Genomic DNA, 23092 nt, shown 5'->3' with positions numbered 1-23092 from the left:
AATACTCGAACCAACTCGCCACAGTCATAGTCACTGAGAGCCCTACTATGCTGAAGTTTGATGTGAACAGTGAATGGATTTGCCCAGTGAGCGTAAATCAAAAGCAGAACAAGCCCGATGGAGAGAAATTAGACATCTTTAAATATGGATCTCAGTGCATGTTCACTGCAGAAGAGCTGCATCCCAACAACTATTGAACCAAACCTGGACTGCAGTATTAGGATCTAGTCTGAATCGCCCTTTCAGCATCTGGAGCTGGTTCTCAGGGCCAGATGTGTGGACCACGGCGTGCTAATAACAGCCTAATGGATCCCTGGACAAACACATATGCGCACACACTGTACGGCAAACACACACACACACACACGTTCACTCGAGACAGAGACGCACAGGAGTTTGACTTGAAGGAGGCCGTACGTCTGCCTGAACAGAACCCGGCGCTGATAGAGACCTCCCACCACGACCAACATGTCTGCCAAACACAGCAGACAGAAACAGACGAGAGAAGGTGTGGAGAGAGAGAACCAGAAGAAAAACAAAGTACTTCCTCTCAGCTAATAAAAAGGGTTTCCCCCGAATAGCAGATTACCTTTGGTTGCATATTACTGCGTTTATATTAGGTGAGTCGTACCTGCACTGTCTTGATCTGTATGCAATAGAAAGTACATGTGAGTTACTAAAATATGCATTTATATGAGATGATAAATGCACATTCTGTTGTATGATGCTACATTTCTATTACCTACATGACATCTATCGCCGACGCCTATGGACAGTTTCAGTGTGTTTGTATCCCTGATAAAGAAGGTGGAATCATGACAAAACAACATGGTTCGGGTTGTTAGGAAAAGTTTTGGATGTTAGAGAGACCTAAATGTACTGGTAACTCTGCCTCTAATAAGAGCCCATTTTTCTTGATGAGACTGTGGGGAATACAGTGTGTTTCATTAGCCAAGCACACATAGCTTTATTTAGACTCCCAGATTCCTCTCTGCCCCCCTCAGAGACACACACAGTGTTACTGTGAACCCCACACACACCAGGGGGTTGGTGGGGTAATGAGAGTGGTGGTGGTGGAGGAGGAAGGTTTTCGTCGAGCATGCTCATGCATACAACAGTTAGTAAAAGCAGGACCCATTCAAATCCAAGTCTGTGCAAGAGTGTGTCTTGTGCAGGTGTGTGTGTGTGTGTACGTCCCTGTGGTGCTATGCTTTCAGAGAGAGGGAGGCCTGGATATGGACAGTATATACGTGGAGGTGAAAAAAAAATTAATAAAAACAACATGCAAGGTATCCATCCAATTAATGAGCCTTTCCACTTGTGTGTTGCTCCATCTCTTTTCCGCCTACAGTACATCTCACTTCCCTTCGCACTCAGGCCTCTAGTTTGAAAATATAAATTGGCAGCAGAAGCCGATTAACAACCGAGCGCTTTTTGCAGGCGCTAACATATCCCAGCACAAGGAGCTGACGGTTGTTAGAAAGGCCGCTCTCGTTTGACATGAGACGCCAATTTGCAGGAAGAAGTGGTAATATCAGACTACAGAAGACTGAACTGAAAGAAAAAAGAAAAAAAAACCATTATATTTAGCTATGACAAAAGCTTAAGATATCAGGTGCTTAGAGAGTGTAGTTAATTATTTCTGATGAGCCCCAACTGTACTTGGTCAAAATGTACTGCATGAGCATTCACACTGCACGTTGATATTATTTACTGTCAGTTTTGTTGCAGATGTGTCAGGTAAATAACAAGTTCATGGAGTCTGGTGACAGGTTAACCAATGTTAATCTGCCAGTAAATAAAGTTTACCAGGTCCTTTAAGAGAAAAACACTGATACCGATCTACTCGGTAACTCAGCTGAAGAACAAGCTACCCACACACACATACACACACACACACTGGTACACAAGTACTGGGCAGGTCAATAATCACTGAGACTTTAGAGGCCTCGAGATCACATGACAACCTGCCCTAAAAACAACACTAACAAACACATTGCACAAATTCACCATAAACCTGCGCGTGATATGTGTGAGTGTGTGACACAAAGAAAACAAGATGCTGCAGGGAATATCTGGGAGCATCTATACACATTTTGCACTCACACACAATAATTAAGCCTTACTTTTGTTGTTGCATACACTGACCCCGGAGACACCTTGTTCTGTCAAATAATGTCTTTTAGTTGTGTTTTCCAGCAAATACACCAAACATAGTTCCTGTTAATGAGAACAGTGAAGTGATTTCCCAGAAAAGTGGGGTGTTGTGTGCTTTAAACTGGAGTGTTGTGTGCCCTACTAAGGGTTTGTAGTGTAGTATCTCTCCTGAATGCAGTCTCACAGTGTGTATTAGTACAAACTAAAAATACAGACTGTTTAGATTGATTTGGCATCCTGGGTAATTTCCGGAGAATGGTGTTAGAAGTCTGCAGACGACAGGAACGTCAAATACGAAGTTCATTTGTCATCACATTTAGAGGAATCACTGCTGTTCACACACACAAGTCTTATGTGTGTGTGTGGGTGTCAATTACTGGAGTTACCAAACACATTCTCTGTCACATGTAAACACACACACAAAGACAAATTGATGTAGAATAAACATGTCAACGGCACATATACCCACTCAGTGATGGTTCTCACCATCAAAGTAGAGTCTGTGTAAATAGGAAACGTTGTCTAATGAGGAGACACACCATTACTAAAAAGAAAAAAAAAAAAGGACCAAGCAGCAATGAGTGCATCTGACATAAAAGTGCATCTGCTTGCATGTTTTAAAGTCCCACATGAATGATAAATGATAATGAATTAAAAAATTAATTAAGGCAAAGTGCAATCAAGGTGCTTGTTTTATCAAACCGCACAGCTCGGATCACCTGCTCCAAGCACAAAGCCAAATTAACAGCCCAGTCACATAAAATATACGATGTGCCTTTCTTTCAGATGACTGAACACCTGCAGCCATCATACAGCCCATGAATGATCTGCGACTTCCATCTGCAGCCTCTAATTTTAGCAGTGCAGTGCAAATATTTACACATGGGTCTTAGACCGACGACAATTAATTACATTTTCCAACACAGTACCTGAACAGACCTGCTGTTGTACTGACTAGAAAACTATTTCAAGTGTATATACTGAATCAACTCATTTGAAGTGGATAATATGACCTCAGAGTATGTTGGAAATTGGCAGGAATATGAAGTCAACTTGATGGCCTTTAGTTAGTTAGACATTATGTATATGTACTTTTCTTTTTTTTAATCTATACCCATTCAAACCCTCTACCTGCTTCTGTTAATCTTTATATTACAGCAAGGAATTTAAAGCCCTGACTAAGTTTGTTGCATCAAATAAAGCACTCATTAAGAAAAAAGCAGGTTAACTGTACTGGAGCTGGCATATAATGTTAAACACACAGCTGTTAGGTACAGCTGTATTGGCAAGATCCAATTTTAGATTTTACTTTACATCAAGGGAGAGGAGAGGAGAGGAGAGGAGGATGAGAGGAGAGGAGAGGAGAGGAGAGGAGAGAGGACTCTGCATCATGATGATGTTATCATAAACAAATATTTACACACATGCTGTCATTAATTATCCATGTGCATGTGTATGCACACAAACGCACACTGCTACAAAGCAGTTAGTGCACATTTCTCCACCTCCATCTCTTCCTTGTGTATTTACAACCTCATCTCATTTCCCTCCCTCTCTCCCTTACTCACATTTCTATCCTGTCTTTCCTTGTTCATTATCCTCTCGTCTCTCTCCCCTCCATATCTACAGTGTTTCTCCCCTGACCACTGCCAACCCTCCGTGCTTTGTTCTAACATCCATCTTCCTCAGTCATCCATTGTCGATTTCTTTTCTTTCTCTCCACATCTCTTCCTCCCGTTCCCTCGGCATCTCCTCTCTTCTACCACATTCCCATCTGCACCCCCTTCTATCCCTGTCTCTCGTTGTCTTCTGTCCCATGAAAGCAGTTACAGCATCAATAAGAAAGCCCTTTGTCTTTTTTTTTTCCTCCAAAACAACACATGCATGTGCGCACAGTATCAGGGCCATTTATTCCCAAGGCAGCCCAAGGCTCTGGTGTTCCCAGATCTCTTTGACGAACGGGTCACTGTGGCCAATCATGTGGCCCGGAGAGGCGGGATGTGGGTCAGTGTAGCCAATGATAGGCTGATTCTTTTCCCCGAGCAGCGGGCTGATTGACAACTGGTGCTGGACAGAAGTCAAGAGGGTAATTGTCAGCCGACTCTCCCTCTCTCTTTATCTGTCTGTCTCGCCTTCTCATCCTAGACACTCCTTTTTTTTTCTTCCTCCCTCCTCCCTCCCTGTCTCCCTCCCTCTCACCCCTCTCACTTCCCCTCTTCAACCCACTTCCTAGCCCCCACCTCCCTACACTAACCCGCTTTCTCCCTACGGCTCCAGAGGGATTCTCTCATTGGCTGCCCTTCCTGTCCCTCAGGAACGACTTTGTGACGCTACTGGCCGAGGGCTGATGCCAATCTCCATCCCCAGCCCACCCCCCGGGAGCCCCACCAACTTCAATGGCCTGTGTCAAACACACACACATGCAAACACTTCTAGTCAGGGGACAGGGACAGAAGCTGATTAACCAAATACTTTTATCAGCAGTAAAACCGCTCTCTCTGCCTGCGTGCATTCGGAACAAAACAGCCTTAAAATACATAGACACACACACTGACACACATCCCGAGCACCGAGCCACTGGCCAGAAACACCAGGCTAGTCTGGGGTTTGGGACAGTGTGGGTATGTGTGCACGCATGCTTTTGTTTGTGGGAGTGTGTGTGTAAAGGGACAGAGGTAGCAGAGGGCTTAGATGGATGGCAGAGAGAAAGAACAACAACCAAACAAGCCTGGCGGACAAGCTCCATCGCCCTCTCTATCTTCCTCTCTCCACTGTCTCTGTCCTCTCTCCTCTCATCGTTTTCCCTTTCTCTTCCTCTATTTTTGCTCCAGACTGTTTCTACTACCTGATTTTTGGTTTTGGTTTTGTTATCCCCCCCTTCTCTTACTTTCAATCATCGCTACTTTTTCTTCCCATCACTCCTCCCTCTGCGTCACCTTTGCAATAATAATCTTTTCATCCGTTTTGTCCCTCACCTTCTCCTTTTGTTCCTTTCTGTTTGTGAGCTCACTGTGGTTTTAAACCACGCTGTGCTGTCCCGTCGAGTCGCTATGCAACCTCCCCAACATCCCCAAACATACCCCCGACATAATATGACAACATAAACACACATGCTCCCTCACTTTCTATTACACACACACACATGCACACATCAGTTCACCCCCCGAAAGGCTTGAGTAAAAAAAATATTGATCTAAGACTAAAGACATGAAAGCCTGAATCAATCACCCCTAATACAGGTGTAAAAATGAAAGCCTTGTAATGTTTTATTTTTTTTCAAACGCCGCTGTTTCATTCTTTCAGCCATGTTCGCAAAAAAGTTGACACTATTGTCCCCCATTGAAAGTGCTGCATATGAATACCACAAAACAGACGCGCAATAACGGGAAAATGTTCCACTTTCTAAATTACTTTTGAAACACTTATAGTGTTGTTAAAAGAAGAGGTGATGTAACAGGGTGGTAAACATGACCATATCCCAGCTTTTTTTTTTTTAATGTGTTGCTGGCATTTCAAAAAGGGGCTAAATCATTTCCAAAAACCAATGAAATTTCTCAGTTTCAACGTTGGATATACAGCGGGGAAAATAAGTATTGAACACGTCACCATTTTTCTCAGAAAACATATTTCTAATAGAGCTATTGACATTAAATTTTCACCAGATGTCGGCATCAACCCAAGTAATGCACACATACAAAGAAATCCGAACATTAATGTCCATAAATTAAGTTATGTGTAGTAAAGTGAAATGACACAGGGAATAAGTATTGAACACATGAAGAGAAGGAGGGCAAAAAAGGTATGGAAAGCCAAGAAAGCAGCTTGAGTTTGTCAGTATTTAGAATGTAATCATGTCTCCTATCAGTGCAAAGTAATATCTGCTGGTTTAGTCCTGATTGGTGCCTTTTAAAAAGGTTTCTCACCACCAAGGTGTCAGACAATAAGTATTGCATGGTGGGCAATGGCAAAGAGCTGTCTAAGAGCTGTCTAAAGACCTACACAACCTTACTATTGCAAAACAGGAGTCAAAACAATAATCAGAAGGGTTCCCTAACAGTCCAGGACACTGGCGGAGAGCTTCAGAAAGACCTGGAATCAGCAGGTACAGTTGTTTCATAGAAAACAATCAGTAATGCACTCAACCGCATGGCCTCCATGTCTTGCATGGTGTGTGTGCATGGAGGCCATGGCGGTTGAGTGCATTACTTATTGTTTTCTATGAAACAACTGTACCTGCTGATCCCAGGTCTTTCTGAAGCTCTCCACCAGTGTCCTGGACTGTTAGGGAACCCTTCTGATTATTGTTTTGACTCTTCTGTCTGAAATCTTTGGTTGCGTAGGTCTTTAGACAGCTCTTAGACAGCTCTTTGCCATTGCCCACCATGCAATACTTATTGTCTGACACCTTGGTGGTGAGAAACCTTTTTAAAAGGCATCAATCAGGACTAAACCAGCAGATATTACTTTGCACTGATAGGAGACAGGATTACATTCTAAATACTGACAAACTCCAGCTGCTTTCTTGGCTTTCCATACCTTTTTGCCCCTCCTTTTCTTCATGTGTTCAATACTTATTCCCTGTGTCATTTCACTTTATTACACATAACTTAATTTATGGACATTAATGTTCGGATTTCTTTGTATGTGTGCATTACTTGGGTTGATGCCGACATCTGGTGAAAATTTAATGTCAATAGCTCTATTAGAAATATGTTTTCTGAGAAAAATGGTGACGTGTTCAATACTTATTTTCCCCGCTGTATCGTCTTTGTGCCATTTTCAATTAAATATGGTGTTTAAATGTATTGAAAATCACCCAATTCTGCTACTGTTTACATCCTCTACAGATATTTTGGAAATGGGAGTGAGTACTTCAGAAGTGAGCCTCCTCTTCACACATGCGTCTAAACTCAATGTATGAAAATGAGGACGTGGTTTAAAGCTGCTGTAAACACTTTAAATACTGGTGGCATTTTGCTAAAGCCTGCTGGAAATGATAAATGTGGCTAGATGATGCAACACAACAATTAGCATATTCATAAAAACGTTGAATGTTCAGTTTCAGCTGTTCCACAATACTTTAACACAACTTTCTGTTCTCATCTACATTTTTATCTTTCTCTGTTTATGATGGGGTTATAGGGTTAACAAGAACGAAACAGTGACAGCAACACAGGGCGTTAAGGCAACAAGTTAAAGAGGGCTGAAAAGAAAAAGCATTAAAGCCACTAAGTTTGCAATGATTCCTGAAAACACCCCCTGATTATTCACCACCAAAGCACTCATGAAGAACTCAAGAACTCAAAGTCATGGTATCAAGTCATTTTGAAAAACTAATGGGGACACTCCAACATTTGGCCGACTGACCAATAACCTCATCACTCAGTCAGTCAGTCAGTGAATCATTTATAGGGCTGTCCCCGTCTGTTAAGGTCCAGCCAACGAGAGGAAACACGGGGTTTATTAAACTAAAGAGCTGCTTATTAACAAACAGTAAATTCACCTCTCTCAACACCTACAGAGCATTACACTCATTTTCACACACAGACACACACTCAGACAAGCACAGAGTTGATGTTCAGGGCCAAACAACACAGCTTGAGATTAAAGAGCCTCTCTGATCTGACATTTGTTTTTCTGTCTGTCAGAGAGAGTGTGGCGGGAAGAGGAATCAATAGCAGAGGAGAGACGAGGGGAGCAAAGAAGTGGAGAGGAAGGAGCGGGAGGAGGAAAGGGGAAAACAATAAGAGATGGATTTTGAGGGGAAGTTTGCGAAGGAGAGGAAAGAGTTGAGGATGAAAACGCCGGTGAGAAAGCACGAGAGGTGAAGGAGGGCAGCGAGGAGAAAGATAAGGAGTAGGACAGAGAGAGAAAGAGAGGGCAAGAGGAGGAGAGGGAGAGCATTCCTCTGGAGTACCTCGACTCTGGGGAAGGCGCCAGAAATAACTGAACTAGAAGTTCCCCCAGCAGCCTCCAATCACCATTACAGACAGGGACACACACACACACATACACACACACACACACACAAGTCAAATACAGGCACTGAGTTCACCATTAGAAGACTGAGCTCCAACACAGACAGGCTCAAATGTTGTCAAGAACAGATGCAACAAATTATGAAATATAGCAGTTGTAGTGCATGTTTATCCACTCAGACACACAGTGCACATGAACAGCAGCAGCAGAGAAGGCTGGAGGCTGGAGGGGAGGGGAGGGGAGGGGAGGGGTATACATAATTGCCTTCTCTTGTAGTACAGGCTCGGGAGTGCTTTTTGACTGAAGACACCAATTTCACGCTAAGGCATTATTTAGCTTGATACAAACTTGATTAGACTTTACAGGAGGAGAGAGAAAGAGAGAGAGACAGTGACGGAGAGGAAGAGGGAAATAAACAGCTTTGTGTCATGCCGCATCGCTGGCGGACAGATTAACTCACTCGTCACTCTCCTTCTGGGAGTAACAAGAAAAATATACACACAAGCGCGTGTGCGCTTGGAGCGTGGCTGGTTGTTTGTTTGTTTGAGCAGACGTGTAATCAAGAGTCTTATCCTGAACGCAAACTGTACTTTCCATTTTTGGAACAACCCAGAAATCTGTGTTTAAACTTTAGGCTTTTATCCACAGTAGTTCATCATTGCAGGGTGACGACTGGGGGGTTTTATTCTTTTTTTCTTTACAACTCTTTACAGAGTCAGCATCTTAATAGTTCCCCATCGCTTCCTGATAAAACGTTCAATAAGTTAATGTTGCTTAGCAACACATACAATCCTGGCCAGTGAGGAGAGTTTTAGCTAATATTGCTCAGCAACACATTTTAGTCCCATGGTGAAAAAATCAATCAACCAATGCTTGAAGTGTAGGAGTGACTCATTATAGATAAGATATGAGCCACGATCAAAATGATCAATATCTTTAATCTCTAGTGAAAACTGGGCAGTCGACAGTATCCGTGCATTTAAGCTTCAAGAGCCTTCAAGTGACTGTGCTTTGGTAGAAGAAACCCACAGGTCAGAGTGCTGTCAATAAACAACAACAGATATTATTCTCCTGAAGAGAGTTCAGGCTGCTTGTTAGTCATTTAATACGTCTGCAAATGTGGCAATTCATTTGTTTATGGGCAGAGAGGAGAGGAGAGGAGGAGAGGTGGAGATGGGGAGAGGAGGAGAGAGGAAAGGAGGAGGAGAGAATAGGAGAGGAGGAAGAGGGGAGAGTGGATGTGCAGGTCCCCTGACTGCTTATCAACTCTGAATCTAAGACAGACAGTACTTCTGCATTTTTAAAATAGGCCTGCACTGACCAACACACACACACACACACCTTCACACTGTTCTCACCACGCAATCTCTTATTCTCTTTCTGCTACCTCCTCCTCCTCCTCCGACACAGCCTCTTTATTTCATTCTGTCTTGATACGGACATAAAGCTTTTATTAGGGACCAGACATACAACAGAAGACAGGCCCTCATCCTCCTCTGCTGTTGTTTCTACACAGTACAATTAAAGACTTTTCAGAGCCTACGCTACAGTCATAAAAGTGCACATTTACTCGCCTAACCTCACTAAGCTTGTGCTAAAACCTCGTTTAGAGAGAGAAAGAAGCAGAGCAAAGAGAAAAGGACATCAAGAGAGAATTTTTAACTTCTAAAAAGAAAAGGGCATCACTCTTTATTTCAATTCTTACTGTGTTCAAGTGTGGATATTGACATTCATGACTACACTTTGCTAAATCATGCTCAATTACTTAAAAAGAGAATATCATTTTAAAGTTGCAAAAACATGTCTATCAAATATTCTTCCACATTTCTAGTCTTTCTTTCAGAGTGGAATCTATCTCTCTCTGTCTTGCTCTCTCACTTTTCCTACTCTCTCTCTCTCTCTCTCGCCCCATTGTAGGTGTCACAGCAGGACGCCTTTGCCTTTTGACTGGGAGGTGAATGGAAAAGAGCTGGAAAAACCAACTGAAGACACAAGCACTGAAAAGAACCATTGGTAAGTCTATAGTGGAGCGCACTACAAAGACCCAGCAATGAAAAAGGAACACAACACAAGCAGCTTGTTATGTTGAGGACTCAACGCTCTGAGGACAATGAACATTAGTCTGGGTCCATCGTCTGTCTGTGTGTATGTGTGTGTGTGTGCTTTGCAAGTGCAATAGGCAAAGAGCAAGCAGAAAAAATGAATGAGTGACTGAATGAATGAGTGAAAAAAAACTGTTATGGGGCCTCGGTGGTTTGTGGAGGAAATGTTACTCTTTTATTCCACTTTGCCTTTCTGTATAAAATTAAAAAAGGTACAAATACAGAATGTGTGTGTGTGTGTGTGGGGGGGGGGGGGGTTCAACACCAGATCGACGTCTATGTAAAGGGAAAAGCTGGCACAGCAGGACAGACACCAATAGTCACTGGGGGCAGCCTTATGCTGGCTTTGTTTGGTTCAGTGTGAACAAGCAAAGTCATTTTAACAGCAATAAAAGTGGGAGTGGGATGCGTGGAATTTTTTTTTTTCTTTTTTTTTTTAAAGTGGTGGATATGCAGGGGCGGTGTTTAGCTCAGTTGGTAGAGCACCCGCCCCATGTGTTGAGGCTATAGTCCTCACTGCAGGCGGCCCCGGTTCGAATCCCGCATCAAGCGGCCCTATCCTGCGTGTCATACCTCCCCATCTCTGCCTCCCATTTCCTGTCTCTCTCTCTCAACTGTCCTATCCATTAAAAAAAAAAAAAATTTAAAGGTGAAAAAAGCCCCCCCCCCCAAAAAAAAAGTGGTGGATATGCAACCATATAAAAAAAAGATATATTTTTTAATTTTACTAATCCTAATTTACTCCTAAAAAACATAAATGATGCAATCTGGAAAAGCAGTACTCTCTGAATTAAGATGAATGAGATATGCTTGATGTTTGCGTAACCTAATTAAAAAAAGAAAGAAAAAAAACTCATTACAGCAACTGTTTTCAACACAGGAAAACACACAATCTAAGACGAGTAGATCAATAGAAATAAGTATTTTGCCTGCAGACCTGACGAGACCTATGAGTTTTGACCTGGTCATACTCATGAGGTTACGCAGGGTCAGACCAGCAGACAAAAGGTTTCAACACCTCACACACACACACACATACACAGATTTTCCATTTCCCAAAAGTCACCCCTTCATCAACAGCAGTGTGTGTGCGTGTGTCAGAGAGAGAAGGGAGGGGACGCAGCCGAATAAATATATTATGCATCAGCCAGGTGTGCAGAGGGGCACTGCTAATTGCCCCCACCACTAATGTTTAATGTACAGAATAGGAAGGAAAAGGAAGGAGGGGGGGGTCATGAGAGGGAGGGGGGGCAGAAGGGTAGAAATGCAGGATGCTGCAGGAGAGGAAAGGGGGGGAAGGGGGGGCTGAATGAGGAAGAAATTACTGCAATTAGGTCCAAAATAATAAGCTTGTATTTCTGTTCCCTTACCAATTCTACATAATTTATCACAGATATGAATGCCTGCTGGCTATATCCACTTCAGAGTCTTGTCTGTGAAATCCTTGCATCTCCAAAGAGTCAACAACAACCTTTTTTTTCCAGAAGTAACACCCAGTGCACTTTTAAAGCAAACATGGATTTTCAATGTTTAAATATTAAGTGATAATAATAATAACAAACAATAATAAGTGGCGGTTTAAAGTTAGGCTATAATTCTTCCAAAATAACGACTGCGGACAAATTAATCATGGAATTTAGTAAGGATTATAGGAATGTAGAAATACCATCTGTAGGTATTTTCATTTTCAAAAGCTCAATTCTTCAGAAGTTAGTGTTTATTAAATCTTTTTTCTGGTATTGCACAATTCTAATCTCTGATACCACTCTGTCCTCTGGTAACATTTTACAAATAAGAACATAATTGATCTTTTGTTGCTTTTATTAGGTATCCAATATGCTTTAAATTGAGAGAACAGACACCACAGGACATAAGTCTTAATTAAACAACCCAATCTAGACAGATAAATACACTGCAGGCAAATAGTCAGTGTTGAAAGAAGTAACGAGCGTAATCTCTTAGAGAGAGACTGTAAGCGACTGCATGTACATAAATGCACACACACGCCCTTCTAGGAAACTTAGAAGGGCCCCTGTCCTCTGAGAGTATCTCGTGATGGGGGATAGGGACTTGGCAAGCAGGGCCTGGATTGACTGGATGTGTGTGTGTGCCATGTGTGCGTGTGTATATAGTCACACCAGCATCATCTTTCCCGTCTAAAAAGATGAGGTTATGGGCACGCACAGAGCTCAGCTTCTCTGTGCCCGTGTATGTGTGTGTATGTGTGTGTGTGTGCGCATGTGTCTCCAGAGGGGTGGGTGTGCGTTAAGGTCCAGTGAGTTTGCAGCTGATAAACGAGGCTAGCTAAGCCGCTACAATGGCACAGTCCTGGCCCATGATGCCCCTGTTCTCGCACACTCTCACACACATGAGTACATGCACAACCCACACCAGGCTGGCCGCTGATAAGGAGTTGTCGCTGGCATACACACACCTCACTGAGGGACTTCACCCTTTCTGGACACACATGTGAATTCTCTCACACACACATTTCCGCAGCTATCCTTGTTGGGACATTGCAGTGGTTTCCGTTCTTGTGGACAGCTTGACCCTAAGTATGAACACATCCTCAGAAATAAGGTTTTGCCTCATTAGGACCAGGCTTTGGTCCTCATGAGGGCTTCTGGTCCTGACAAGATCGGTGTTTATAGTAGAAAACGTCCCAAAGAGGTACAAAAACACACACACACACACAGTATAAAAACCTGACCCAGTCTTCCAGATGTTATGACTTTTCCCCAATCCATTACATTAAACAAAACCAAACCTGATGAAGGATGGTTCTTAATCTGGATTTATCAAGTCAACACCATGGTTTGTTGTTTTCCCAAGACATTTCGCCGAGTTCACGTCGACTTTCAGGGATCAAAAAGATCACGTAACCGCCAGATGCTCAGAATCACAGAGCACGGAATAACCAGAAAAACAGAAATCTATTTCAGTCGTGTACATACAGTGGGGTGTTTTATTGGGCAGAGTCTTATTTCTTGCAGCCTGGATACAGTATGATCCTGATATATTTTGATATATGATCAAAGGAAGCCAATATGAAAACACCACAAATTACTATCAAGTATCAACCAATGAATCTTACTGACAAAAAAAGATTCTGTTCCAACAAGTGAGTTATTGAAAATCTTCCAGTTTCCATAAAAAGTGTTCTCAACCTAAAGTTTCAGTTGACATGAGTCGTGCCAGAGTAGGAGAAGCACGGGTTCTACTAAAGGCAAACTGGCTCCATTGTAAGTGCTCCAGTGTGTTATGATAGCGTGAGAAAACCTGCACAGCACCAGAACTCAAAACAGAGCTAAGTGGAATTTAGCCATCATTCTTTTCTTTCCTTTTTTGTTTACACCTCTGCTATTCCTTGTTTTCTGTGAGCGAGATGTTTTCTACTGAGTTACACTCTACTCTCCGAGCCTTCAATTGTTCAGTAATTTCATTTTAATTGGGAGCAGATCAACATGACTCCTGTTACATTCGATGCATGGTGCTACTGGGCTCCACCAATCAACAATTACATTATCCTGTTTTGTCCTATTTAAAAAAAAAAAAAAAAACAACTACCAAAGACTCAAATCCACCCCCTGCCGAGGAGTCAATGGAATTCCTAACAAAGCTTTCAGAAAGCCATTTAATGGTTCAGCAAACCTTAATGCAAAGCCAATACCAGCTTTTAGAAATGAGTTACTCAATGTGACTGTACGCACACTGATTGTCCTACTGCTAACACATATTTATAGCTGCACAAACAACAAGATAAACTGTAAATCTTTAGTATAATTATAACACATTCAAAGCATTCCAGTGCTTCAAACACTTAAACACTCAGGATTTACCTGCAAAAAGACACACTGTTGTCTCTGAATAATCCAAGCCACATGTGTAGTGTCTCTGAGTTTTATAAGAGCCAGTTGCCCTATGAAAGGCTTTGTGCTCTGCCAAAGGGTGACATTAAAACTGATCTAATGGTAAAGCCAGATGGGGAGAGAGAGGCAAGGAGAGAAAGAAAAATAGACAGGAGAGAGAAACAGGATGAGAAATGAGAGATTAACTGTACTGTACAGTGTATTCGGAAGGTATTCAGACTTTGTTTATACGTTAAATAAATTTAGCCTACGAAAAAATCCTGGTTTTGCTTTGTCATTATGCGGTATTGCATGTTTATGGGTTGAGGTTTTTATTTTAGAGCGAAACGGTTGCATAACAAAATGAGAAAAAATTGAGGGGGTCTGAATATTTTCCGAATGCACCGTACTGTACTCCAGCATACAATTCCTCATAGTGCTACTGCTGGCATAGGGATAATACCAGGTTCCACAGTGCTCATATGAACAAAAACAACAAGTGCACTTGGTCCCTACACAAATGACCAGCAAATAACACCGGATGATTTTATTTGGAGGGGAGTGATAAGTAGATTCAGCAACTATCAAACTGGCTTATAACTTGATGACACTTCCCAGCACAATTAATTTTTACCCACATTCAGCGGGTTGGCGGTTGTTAATTTCAAGTCTTGAGTAGTTAATTGACAATAACTTTAACTCCAGGCAATGAATAATTACTATCCCAGAGTCTCTTATTAGATTTAAATCACATACTTACATGAAACATCATGCAGCCCTTGCGCATATAAAAAAAAGAGTACAATAGAAATGATTATACCATTATTTTATTTGTCAAATGATGAATATCAAGCCATTTTGATTAGCGATTATTGATTAACCCTAAAATGTAAAAAAGTAAAGTTTGGACTTTTATGAATTTTTATAGGCTAATTGAAAATGAAAATAACCTTGTTGCAGGATGATGTAGCTAGTCACCATCACCTGCTTAATGAAGAAATTGCAAACTAAAAAACAACCCACAAACACATTCTTAGTTCTTAAATCCTCTCCTGAACTAAAAATGTGTGTCATCAGCAAATAACACAAACGGTAATAACTTTGATGTTTCAGAAATGTCGTCAATGTAATGATTAAAAAGTTTAGGCCCCCAAAACAGAGCCTTTTGGGACCCCACACACAATGTTCATATACTCAGACTTATTCCCAGAATACAGCACATATTATAGTCTTTTATCTAAATAGCTACCTAACCAGTTCAGAGCAACTCTTCGAACACCGTATGATTTTAATTTTGAGATTAGTATTTTATAATAGTGTCAAATTCTTTCTTCAAATCAATTAATACACCAATTGCAAATGTCTTATTTTTTTATGGCTGTGGTAATTTCTTCAGGTATTTTCATCAGTGCTAAAGCTGTAGATCTTTTTGATTGAAAACCAAACTGACTCTCACTCAAAAGTTTTTTATTTTATTTTATTTTTTGCAAAAACTTTTTCAAGCACTTTGGAAAATTGTGATAATTATACTGGTCTGTAGTTAGTAAAACTTTGCTTGTATCCTAATTTATAAAATGGAATAACCTTTGCCACTTTAATTTTATCTGGGAAAACTCCTGTAGAAAGAGGAAGATTAAAGATATAACTCAATACCATCACTATCGGTTGATGTCTTACTTTCGCATTTAGAAACAATCTACAGGATTTCTTCATCACTCACTTGTCCCAGAATACTTAACATGATTTGAGTGGTCAAAGAAGAGAGGGTAAAGAAGAAAGAAAGAGAGAAACAAACACAGACAGCAAAAGATATGTAAAGGAGGAGATCAAGTGGAAATGATGCCATTAGCCCAGAAGAGTTCAGCTCAACACACGTCAGCAGTTAACTCAACCTCCCCCTCTTGGTCAAAGGATTCACTTGGCTCCACTAACCATAAACACTCTAAACAAACCAAGTAAATGCTAAAAAAGTAAGTGCTCCCTCTTTTCTCCCGTTTCCAGTCTTCCCTGCTTTCCCTCCCCTCCATCTCCTTGTCATATGCGCTCAACTCCCGTTTAATGTCCTGCAAATGAAGCGGATTTATTAATGTGTAATTAAGTAATAATCATCACTACATAATGCATGAGAGACTCAAGGGGCTAAGAGCTGAGAGAGAGAGAGAAAGAGGGGAGAGATACGAGGTAGCGAGGCAGCCAGAGCAGACAGAGCAGGAGATTTTTGCTGCCTCGCCTCACTAAAGACACACATTAAAAACGGATTAATCCACTGAAATAATAGTTTGATAAGAGAGGAGCCGTGCTCTCTCATTTCTTCCTCCAGCTCACCCCTCCTTTTTCTCTCACCCCATCAGCTAGTTTCATGGCCCATCATCATGCCATTAGTCCATGTTCAATTAACAGACCGCAATTAGTTAAGTCCCCCCACTGTTGACAAGGCCTAATCACTGTAAAGGCAGGACTGGTCAAGTAAATCCATCAGAGGAACTTAGCCGCAGTGGTGAAACATGGAGAAGCGCTAATATCAAGACTAATGTTGCTGTTTGTTTTAATTGGCTACATAGTTTCATGTGTGTATATATAGCTATATGTTTGTGTGTGTGTGTGTGTGTGTGTGTGTGTGTGTGTGTGTGTGTGTGTGTGTGTGTGTGTGTGTGTGTGTGTGTGTGTGTGTGTGTGTGTGTGTGTGTGTGTGTGTGTGTGTGTGTGTGTGTGTAAACATAATTACAGATGCACAATAAGTGCAATACTTTATTTCCTCTCTTTTTTTTTTAAAGGTCCAGTGTGTAATATGGGGGTAAAACCGTGATATTCAGCGTTCAGATTCTAGTTTGCAGCGCTCGCTCGCTCGCTCGCACTCATCCCTCCTGTCGGCAAAGTGACAAAAATACTTGTTTACCACGACTGGGAGTATTTCAGGAGCATGGAGCAATGAGGTGAAGATCTAAACCATTTTACGATATGTCTGCTGTTTCCTACTCCTTCTTTCCTTCCGCCTTCTTCTTCGTTGGTTTATTAATGCACGCGAAACTCACGAAACATGCTCTCTGGCTGGATTTTCCGTTCGGGCTGCCGTACAAACATGGCAGCGCAAGATGGCGACACTCTCGAAAGCAAGACCCTTGCTATATGTATATAAAAGAAGAATTATACGAAAACCAAACTAATTTTATTTTATATCGATTATACGCTTATACAAATATATTCATGGGTAGTATATTAAGATTCTGCCAATAAACCTAGCCAATTATTACACACTGAACCTTTAACATGCTATTGAAAAATACAGGTAAATTGGCCGCGATACAGAACTTCTTTTGTATCTTTAATAGAATCAGCCAAAAAGTTTGAAAATTTGACTTTAAAAAAAGTGAATCTTCAAAAAGAGGAACTGTTGTCTGTGTTTCACCACAATACAAATCACAATGTAATGAGACACTGAGGCTAAAAGTGCATAAGAAAACTTACTTTACCATTTACCATAGCTCTAGCTTCAGTAGTGTTCATCCCAACATCATTATATTTACCAAATAAAAAAAGAAAGAAAAGAAAACTTAACTATTTATTCTCACAAGTAAGAGCAGGTAATGCCTCTGATATCCCTGTCTAGGTTATATCCAAAATATAATATCTTCACTGTGATGAAAGATACGGTGTTTGTTTTATTTGTCACATGCCAAGACAGAGTGTAAAATATGCAAAGCAGAGAAATGAGGGTCAGACTCAGCATCAGATCTATTATGATGTATCGTGATTTTCATGATAATCAAATATCAGCCCCAGTCCATCTTATGAGTCAGAGTCAGGGTTGGCTTTCTTTTCCAGAAAAAAAAACAAAAGTCTTTCCAGGCCGGGGCCATCTGAGACAGTGCAAATCTATAGCAGGAGATGAATGAAGTGGGACTTTGTGCTTGTTTGTTATTGTTTCAGCATGCCTGGCTGGCCAGTAAGTCCGCAAGCAGGCCAGCCAGTCAGAGTTGGGTGAGCAGGTGAAAGACGGAAGAACATGAAAACACAGATAATCCCCCGGCGATGCTCACCTCGTCCTGGCCTCCATCACTCCCTCCTCTCTGCCCACTCACCTGCTACCGCGCTGCCCCCAAACACCACTCCCCTCTCTACCCTTTACCCTTCACCCGCTCTTTCTCCTCCATCTCTATCTGTCTCTCCTACAGCTCTCTCTCTCTCTCTCTCTCATCTTCCCCCAACACCAAGTCTTGCCAAGCTGTCAGAGGGGCAAGGTGTGTAGGGCAGATAGCAACACGCATGTACACACACAGATGCATGAGTACACATACACAAAAACACACCCCCGCTTATGCAAGCTAGACCACAAGGGCTATGTTACCTTTGCTGCACACACACAGTGGTGGTCGTCTGCCTCAGCTTTGCTTCGCTCTGCTTCGCTTGGCTGCCTGACTAAAGCTAAGCTCTGGTTATCCAGGCTGCTGAGGTCCGACACACACACACACACACACACATCCATACACACACACAAACACAGACGCACAACGCATGCATGTCTATGATGCATGCAAACGCAAACATAAGGATGTACATCTTGCAAGCATAATCATATCCACACACACACACACACACACACACACACACTGACAGAGCAGTGACGGAGCAGCAGTGGACAGATTCACTGGTCCACAGCAGCTGATTTGTTCACTGACAAAGTGCAGCAAGCATCAACAACACTACAGCAGGAGGCAAAAACAATGACATCCAACCACAGCATTCACATATTCACATCAAATCAACAATTCATACAATGCCACGCACATGATAATTGATATGGGTGACTGCTCCAGTCATTTCTCAAACACTTGCTGGTTACAGCTTTGAAAATGTTACGATTATTTCATTAATTCAACACTCAAACAATGTGAATTTGGCACTTTAGACCCTCAGATGACCGTTTATTGTTATATGTGGGACTTAAAAGGCTGAAGCCTTGGTAATTTTTTAATCAAAACAACAGTTGCAGCCCGTCTCTAAAACATTGATTTCCATTTGCCATTATTTACCAGCTGCGGCTTCCAAGCATGGCTGTCAAGTGAAGACAGTGCATTTAATACATAACTGAAATGAGAAACACTGGCTGAAAAAGTGGCAACCTACCAAGAAAAAAAGCAGATAATGACAGTGACAACTATGACTAATTATAGGTCTTTTTGTGGTCCTGTTAACTGAGCACAACATTACCCAATATTGGCAGAGCTGGAGTTAATCTAAGTATCTACAGCAAAACAGATATGTTGCAAGATGTGCATCCATCAACATACTCAAAGTGCTTTTTGTAGCCATTTTAGTGCCAGTACTTTATAATGTTTTCAAGTGTAGAGAAAGAAAGGAAACAGATTGTGCTGCAGTATTATGAGTCAACCCAAGACCACACGTAAGACAATATAAAACACCAAAGTCCTATTTTTCCCAAACACTTGCATGCCAAATCTAGTTTCAATTTGGAGACTCTCTTAGTTCCTTTTAAAATCCAAACTTAACAAGATGCAGAATCTATTTATGTATCTAGTATTATTTTTGGCAAAAACTGGTCGTTATTCTTTTCACAACCATTTCTAATTTTATTATAAATATGAAGATGGACTGCAATAACTGAAAACTGGAACCAGCTTTTCAGCAGATTCCTGAGGAGACTGGGGAATCTGTAGACTACCACATCACTCACAGTCCTGTCCTGACCACCCTGTAAGTCTATACTGAAAAGCTGCTCCTTCAACTTCTGCACATAAACCGTAATAGATGTTAGCATCACGAACTTATCCCCTAGTGAACACAATAACAGGCACTGTCAGTACTTCATGTGTGGCATGTACGAAGCCGCCTACTATTGATGAAATGAATCCCACCCGCACCTCACATGAAGCAGGCTTAACTTCGCACCCCGTAGGAGAGGCTGAAATCCTGCAGCGAAGATCATGCTGCTAATCAAACTAACCACCCAGTTTGAATCACTGTCAGAAATCTGCCTCTTTCCCAGATAGACACAGAGGGAGAAAGTCTATATGATGGAGGGGAAATGGAGGAGGGGGTGGCAACCACATGGTCAGCTCGTCCCGTTGCCCATCTGGGTCCCATAAAGGAAACATGGAGGCCAAGGCCACCACATGCCCTCATGCATGATGCCCACTCACCCATGCACAGCAATGAATACTATTTCATGGGAATGGGAACTGAGGCTTCATTTTGCAATAATAATAACCTTCTTTTTTTTTTAATTTGCAGAAATCTCATAAACGTTTTGGACTTGGATGAAATTTAATAAGATGAATCAGTCAGTTCCAGTGCTGCATCTGTGAACTAACCTCTCAGGGCACTGTTTTAAAGTAGGAGAGTAAATCCTCATTTTTTATTTTTTTTTAAAAAAGGTACAAGCCCAAATGTCCACAAATATTCTGAATTGTGAGATTAAATTGTAAGCCTATGCGTAAACAACCCTGTGGCAGAAACTACATAATCTTTCAAAAAAAAGAAAATTAGATCTTTAAATCAAAATGTGATCATTGTTTTGATGTGAAAGCAAATGTGAGGAGACTCTACAGGCATGTCGAGTCAAGCGATTTGATGGGGTCAAACAGTCACGTTTACAACAACAAAGCAGCAGTGTGCAGTTTCGGGACAAGTGCAATAAATCACAACATGTCCATAATCCAGATTGCCAGTGAATCACACAAACGCACTCAATCCCGAGAAGCGACACACCAGTGTGGACTATCATCTCCTTCCTGTCCTGTCAGTGTGGCAGCTAATTGAAAACAATTAGCCTGGTGGACCAGCAGCAAACACACAGATTGCACCGTAGCTCTTTGAAAGCTTCTTTCTGACAACGATATGACCATTAGGAACAATAAATAACCAGTCAAATTTAAGTACAGCATTTATTTTCTATTAAAGCCACTCTAACAGAGTCCATGGCCATTTACAAACAATTTGTGGAGCCAACACTAAAAGTCACCTTACTCGCCAGATCTTCACATAAGTGACATTGATTTACCTCTGATGTACAACTAGCTGCACACAGACTGCATGCAACCCTCTGGGAGGAATAAAATTAAATTAGCTGACACAAGGCACCAGAGTTGGGCATGGTTTTTTGGTCACTGGCTTCATTCACCGCTCCAAAATTAAGTGTCCGTTCACATGAGGCACAAAATAAACAGTTTCTTACCTTTAACGGAGCGCGGCTTGGCCTGTTTTCGTCTAGACATCTCTGGTCTGGAGCTGCTTCTTCTAATTTTGATTTTCTAATTGTTTTCTTCTTCTTTTTCTTGTTCTGCTTTTTTGTTCCGTTTCGTGTTTTCAGCAAACCATGCAGGCGAGCACAGTCAGGGTTATCTTTGCTCCTCCACTTCGCTGCTGCTGCTGCTGCTGCTGCTGCCTCTTCGCCTGTTGCAATGCGGCAGCTTGTGAGTCTGAGTTAGTCCAACGACAACAAACCCCAACACGCCGGGAGTGAAGCGGCTGGGAGGCGACACTCGGCTCCTCCGGTGCGTTTTCCCTCTTCGCCCCGGCCGCGCAACCTGTAGAATAAACAGGACCAACTTCCCGTTGTTGGTCCCTTCTTCTCCGTTACCGCGACGCAGAGAGCTCCCCTTTCCTTTTCTCTTTTTTTAAATTCTTCTTTTTCTTCTTCTTCTTTCTTTGCTTTCTCCTCCGTGCGCGTTTATTCTGCTTCTCCGGTAGGCTACAGCACCGGACGCTCGTGCCGCTCCAACTGGCGGACCGGGGCGCGAGCTGCCAGCCACGCGCGCGTCAAACACCTGAGCAGGTCCCGCGCGGTATTAACTAAAAGTGACAGCGGCACCGTCCGAGTGTGAGGTTGTCGGTGGCGGCGGCGGCGGTGGTGTCGGTGGTGCCACAACGGTACGTGACGGTCCAGGTGAGGAGAGGCGGCGGAGAGTGTTTTTTTTGGGGGGGGGGGTGAAATTGCTTTCAAAATCAAACGTGGCTTCTTCCCTCGCGCTCCTGGCGTCTTCGTTGGTGTGATGTTTTTTTGTTTTGTTTTTTTAGTTTATCGAAACTATTTTCTGTCTGTTAGGTTTTTCATTTCCCTCCTGGAAAGCGGCACCGATCCGAACCGACCAGCCGTCAATGTTTCGTCCCGCTATTCTACTCTAGGCAGTGGTGGTGGTGGTCTGGTGGCATGGACATTGCGCTCTTCCCCTGCATCTCCACCCCGAGGGGAATACTGCTTTTACTACCCACGCTTTCTTTTTTGTTAATATTTCCCAATGCACTGCCGGCGGTATTAATAACAGCCTTAATATTTCTAGCAGTCTAACCCTTCGCTAGCCTCTGTCTCCCTGCTTTTTCTTTGTCCTGACTCTGGCTACCAGTCTCCCTCCTCCTCCTCTGCCTGCCTCTGCTGGCGGGGCTGCGGCGCAGACACACATAATAAAGCCAAGGCAGGCAGTGCTTGGCTGGAAATGTAGCCGCGTCCCAGCAGGGGGATGTGAGAGAAGGGTCCCGGCGGGGGAGCGCTCTGATCCCGCAGGGAGCAGCTCGGCACAGCCCGGGTTGGCTGAGGCAGAGAGGCAGGAGAGAGGCAGGCAGGGCTGTTGGAGAGAGAGAGAGAGGGGAGGCAGGGGGAGAGTTAGGCAACAGCGCCCAGCTGTGGCCGACCGACACAACTACAACAGGGATTCAGAGACTACAGAGGGAAGAGACTGGGAAAATGTGGGTCGGATTTAAAGTGGGACGTGGAAGAGGTGCTATAGGTTAAGGTGTGCAATCATTATAACTTTGATTATCGATTAACAGTTGACAAACGTATCTATACTACAAACTAAACATGAGGGGGGTCAGCCAGCATCCAGTGTCCTTACCTGTTATTGTCACAAGCCACAGCAAATGACAAGACAGTGTAGCCTATCTCTAGTTGTTTAAGTTATTTCCCATCAATCATTATTATCTTAAATATATATAGGCTAAGAAAAGCAGTGAAGCAGCTGTGAATGAAAATATCCTGCTATAGGTGGCCAG

General features: G+C 42.4%; 1 protein-coding gene across 1 annotated transcript in view; it reads right to left on the bottom strand.

Moving 5' to 3' along the window:
- Positions 1-21405, bottom strand: part of znf423 (zinc finger protein 423) — a 143368-nt gene extending 121963 nt beyond the window's left edge. The window contains exon 1 of the mRNA XM_083972863.1: positions 21279-21405. Within this exon, the coding sequence (XP_083828989.1) occupies positions 21279-21318 (40 nt within the window). The 5' untranslated portion in view covers positions 21319-21405. The remainder of the gene's footprint in view (positions 1-21278) is intronic.
- Between the last annotated feature and the right edge of the window lie 1687 nt (positions 21406-23092).

Source organism: Trachurus trachurus (genome assembly GCF_905171665.1).
Source record: "Trachurus trachurus genome assembly, chromosome: 6".
Lineage (NCBI taxonomy): Eukaryota > Metazoa > Chordata > Actinopteri > Carangiformes > Carangidae > Trachurus > Trachurus trachurus.
The sequence above is the reverse complement of the archived record's forward strand: the minus strand, read 5'-3'. Positions and strand labels throughout refer to the sequence as shown.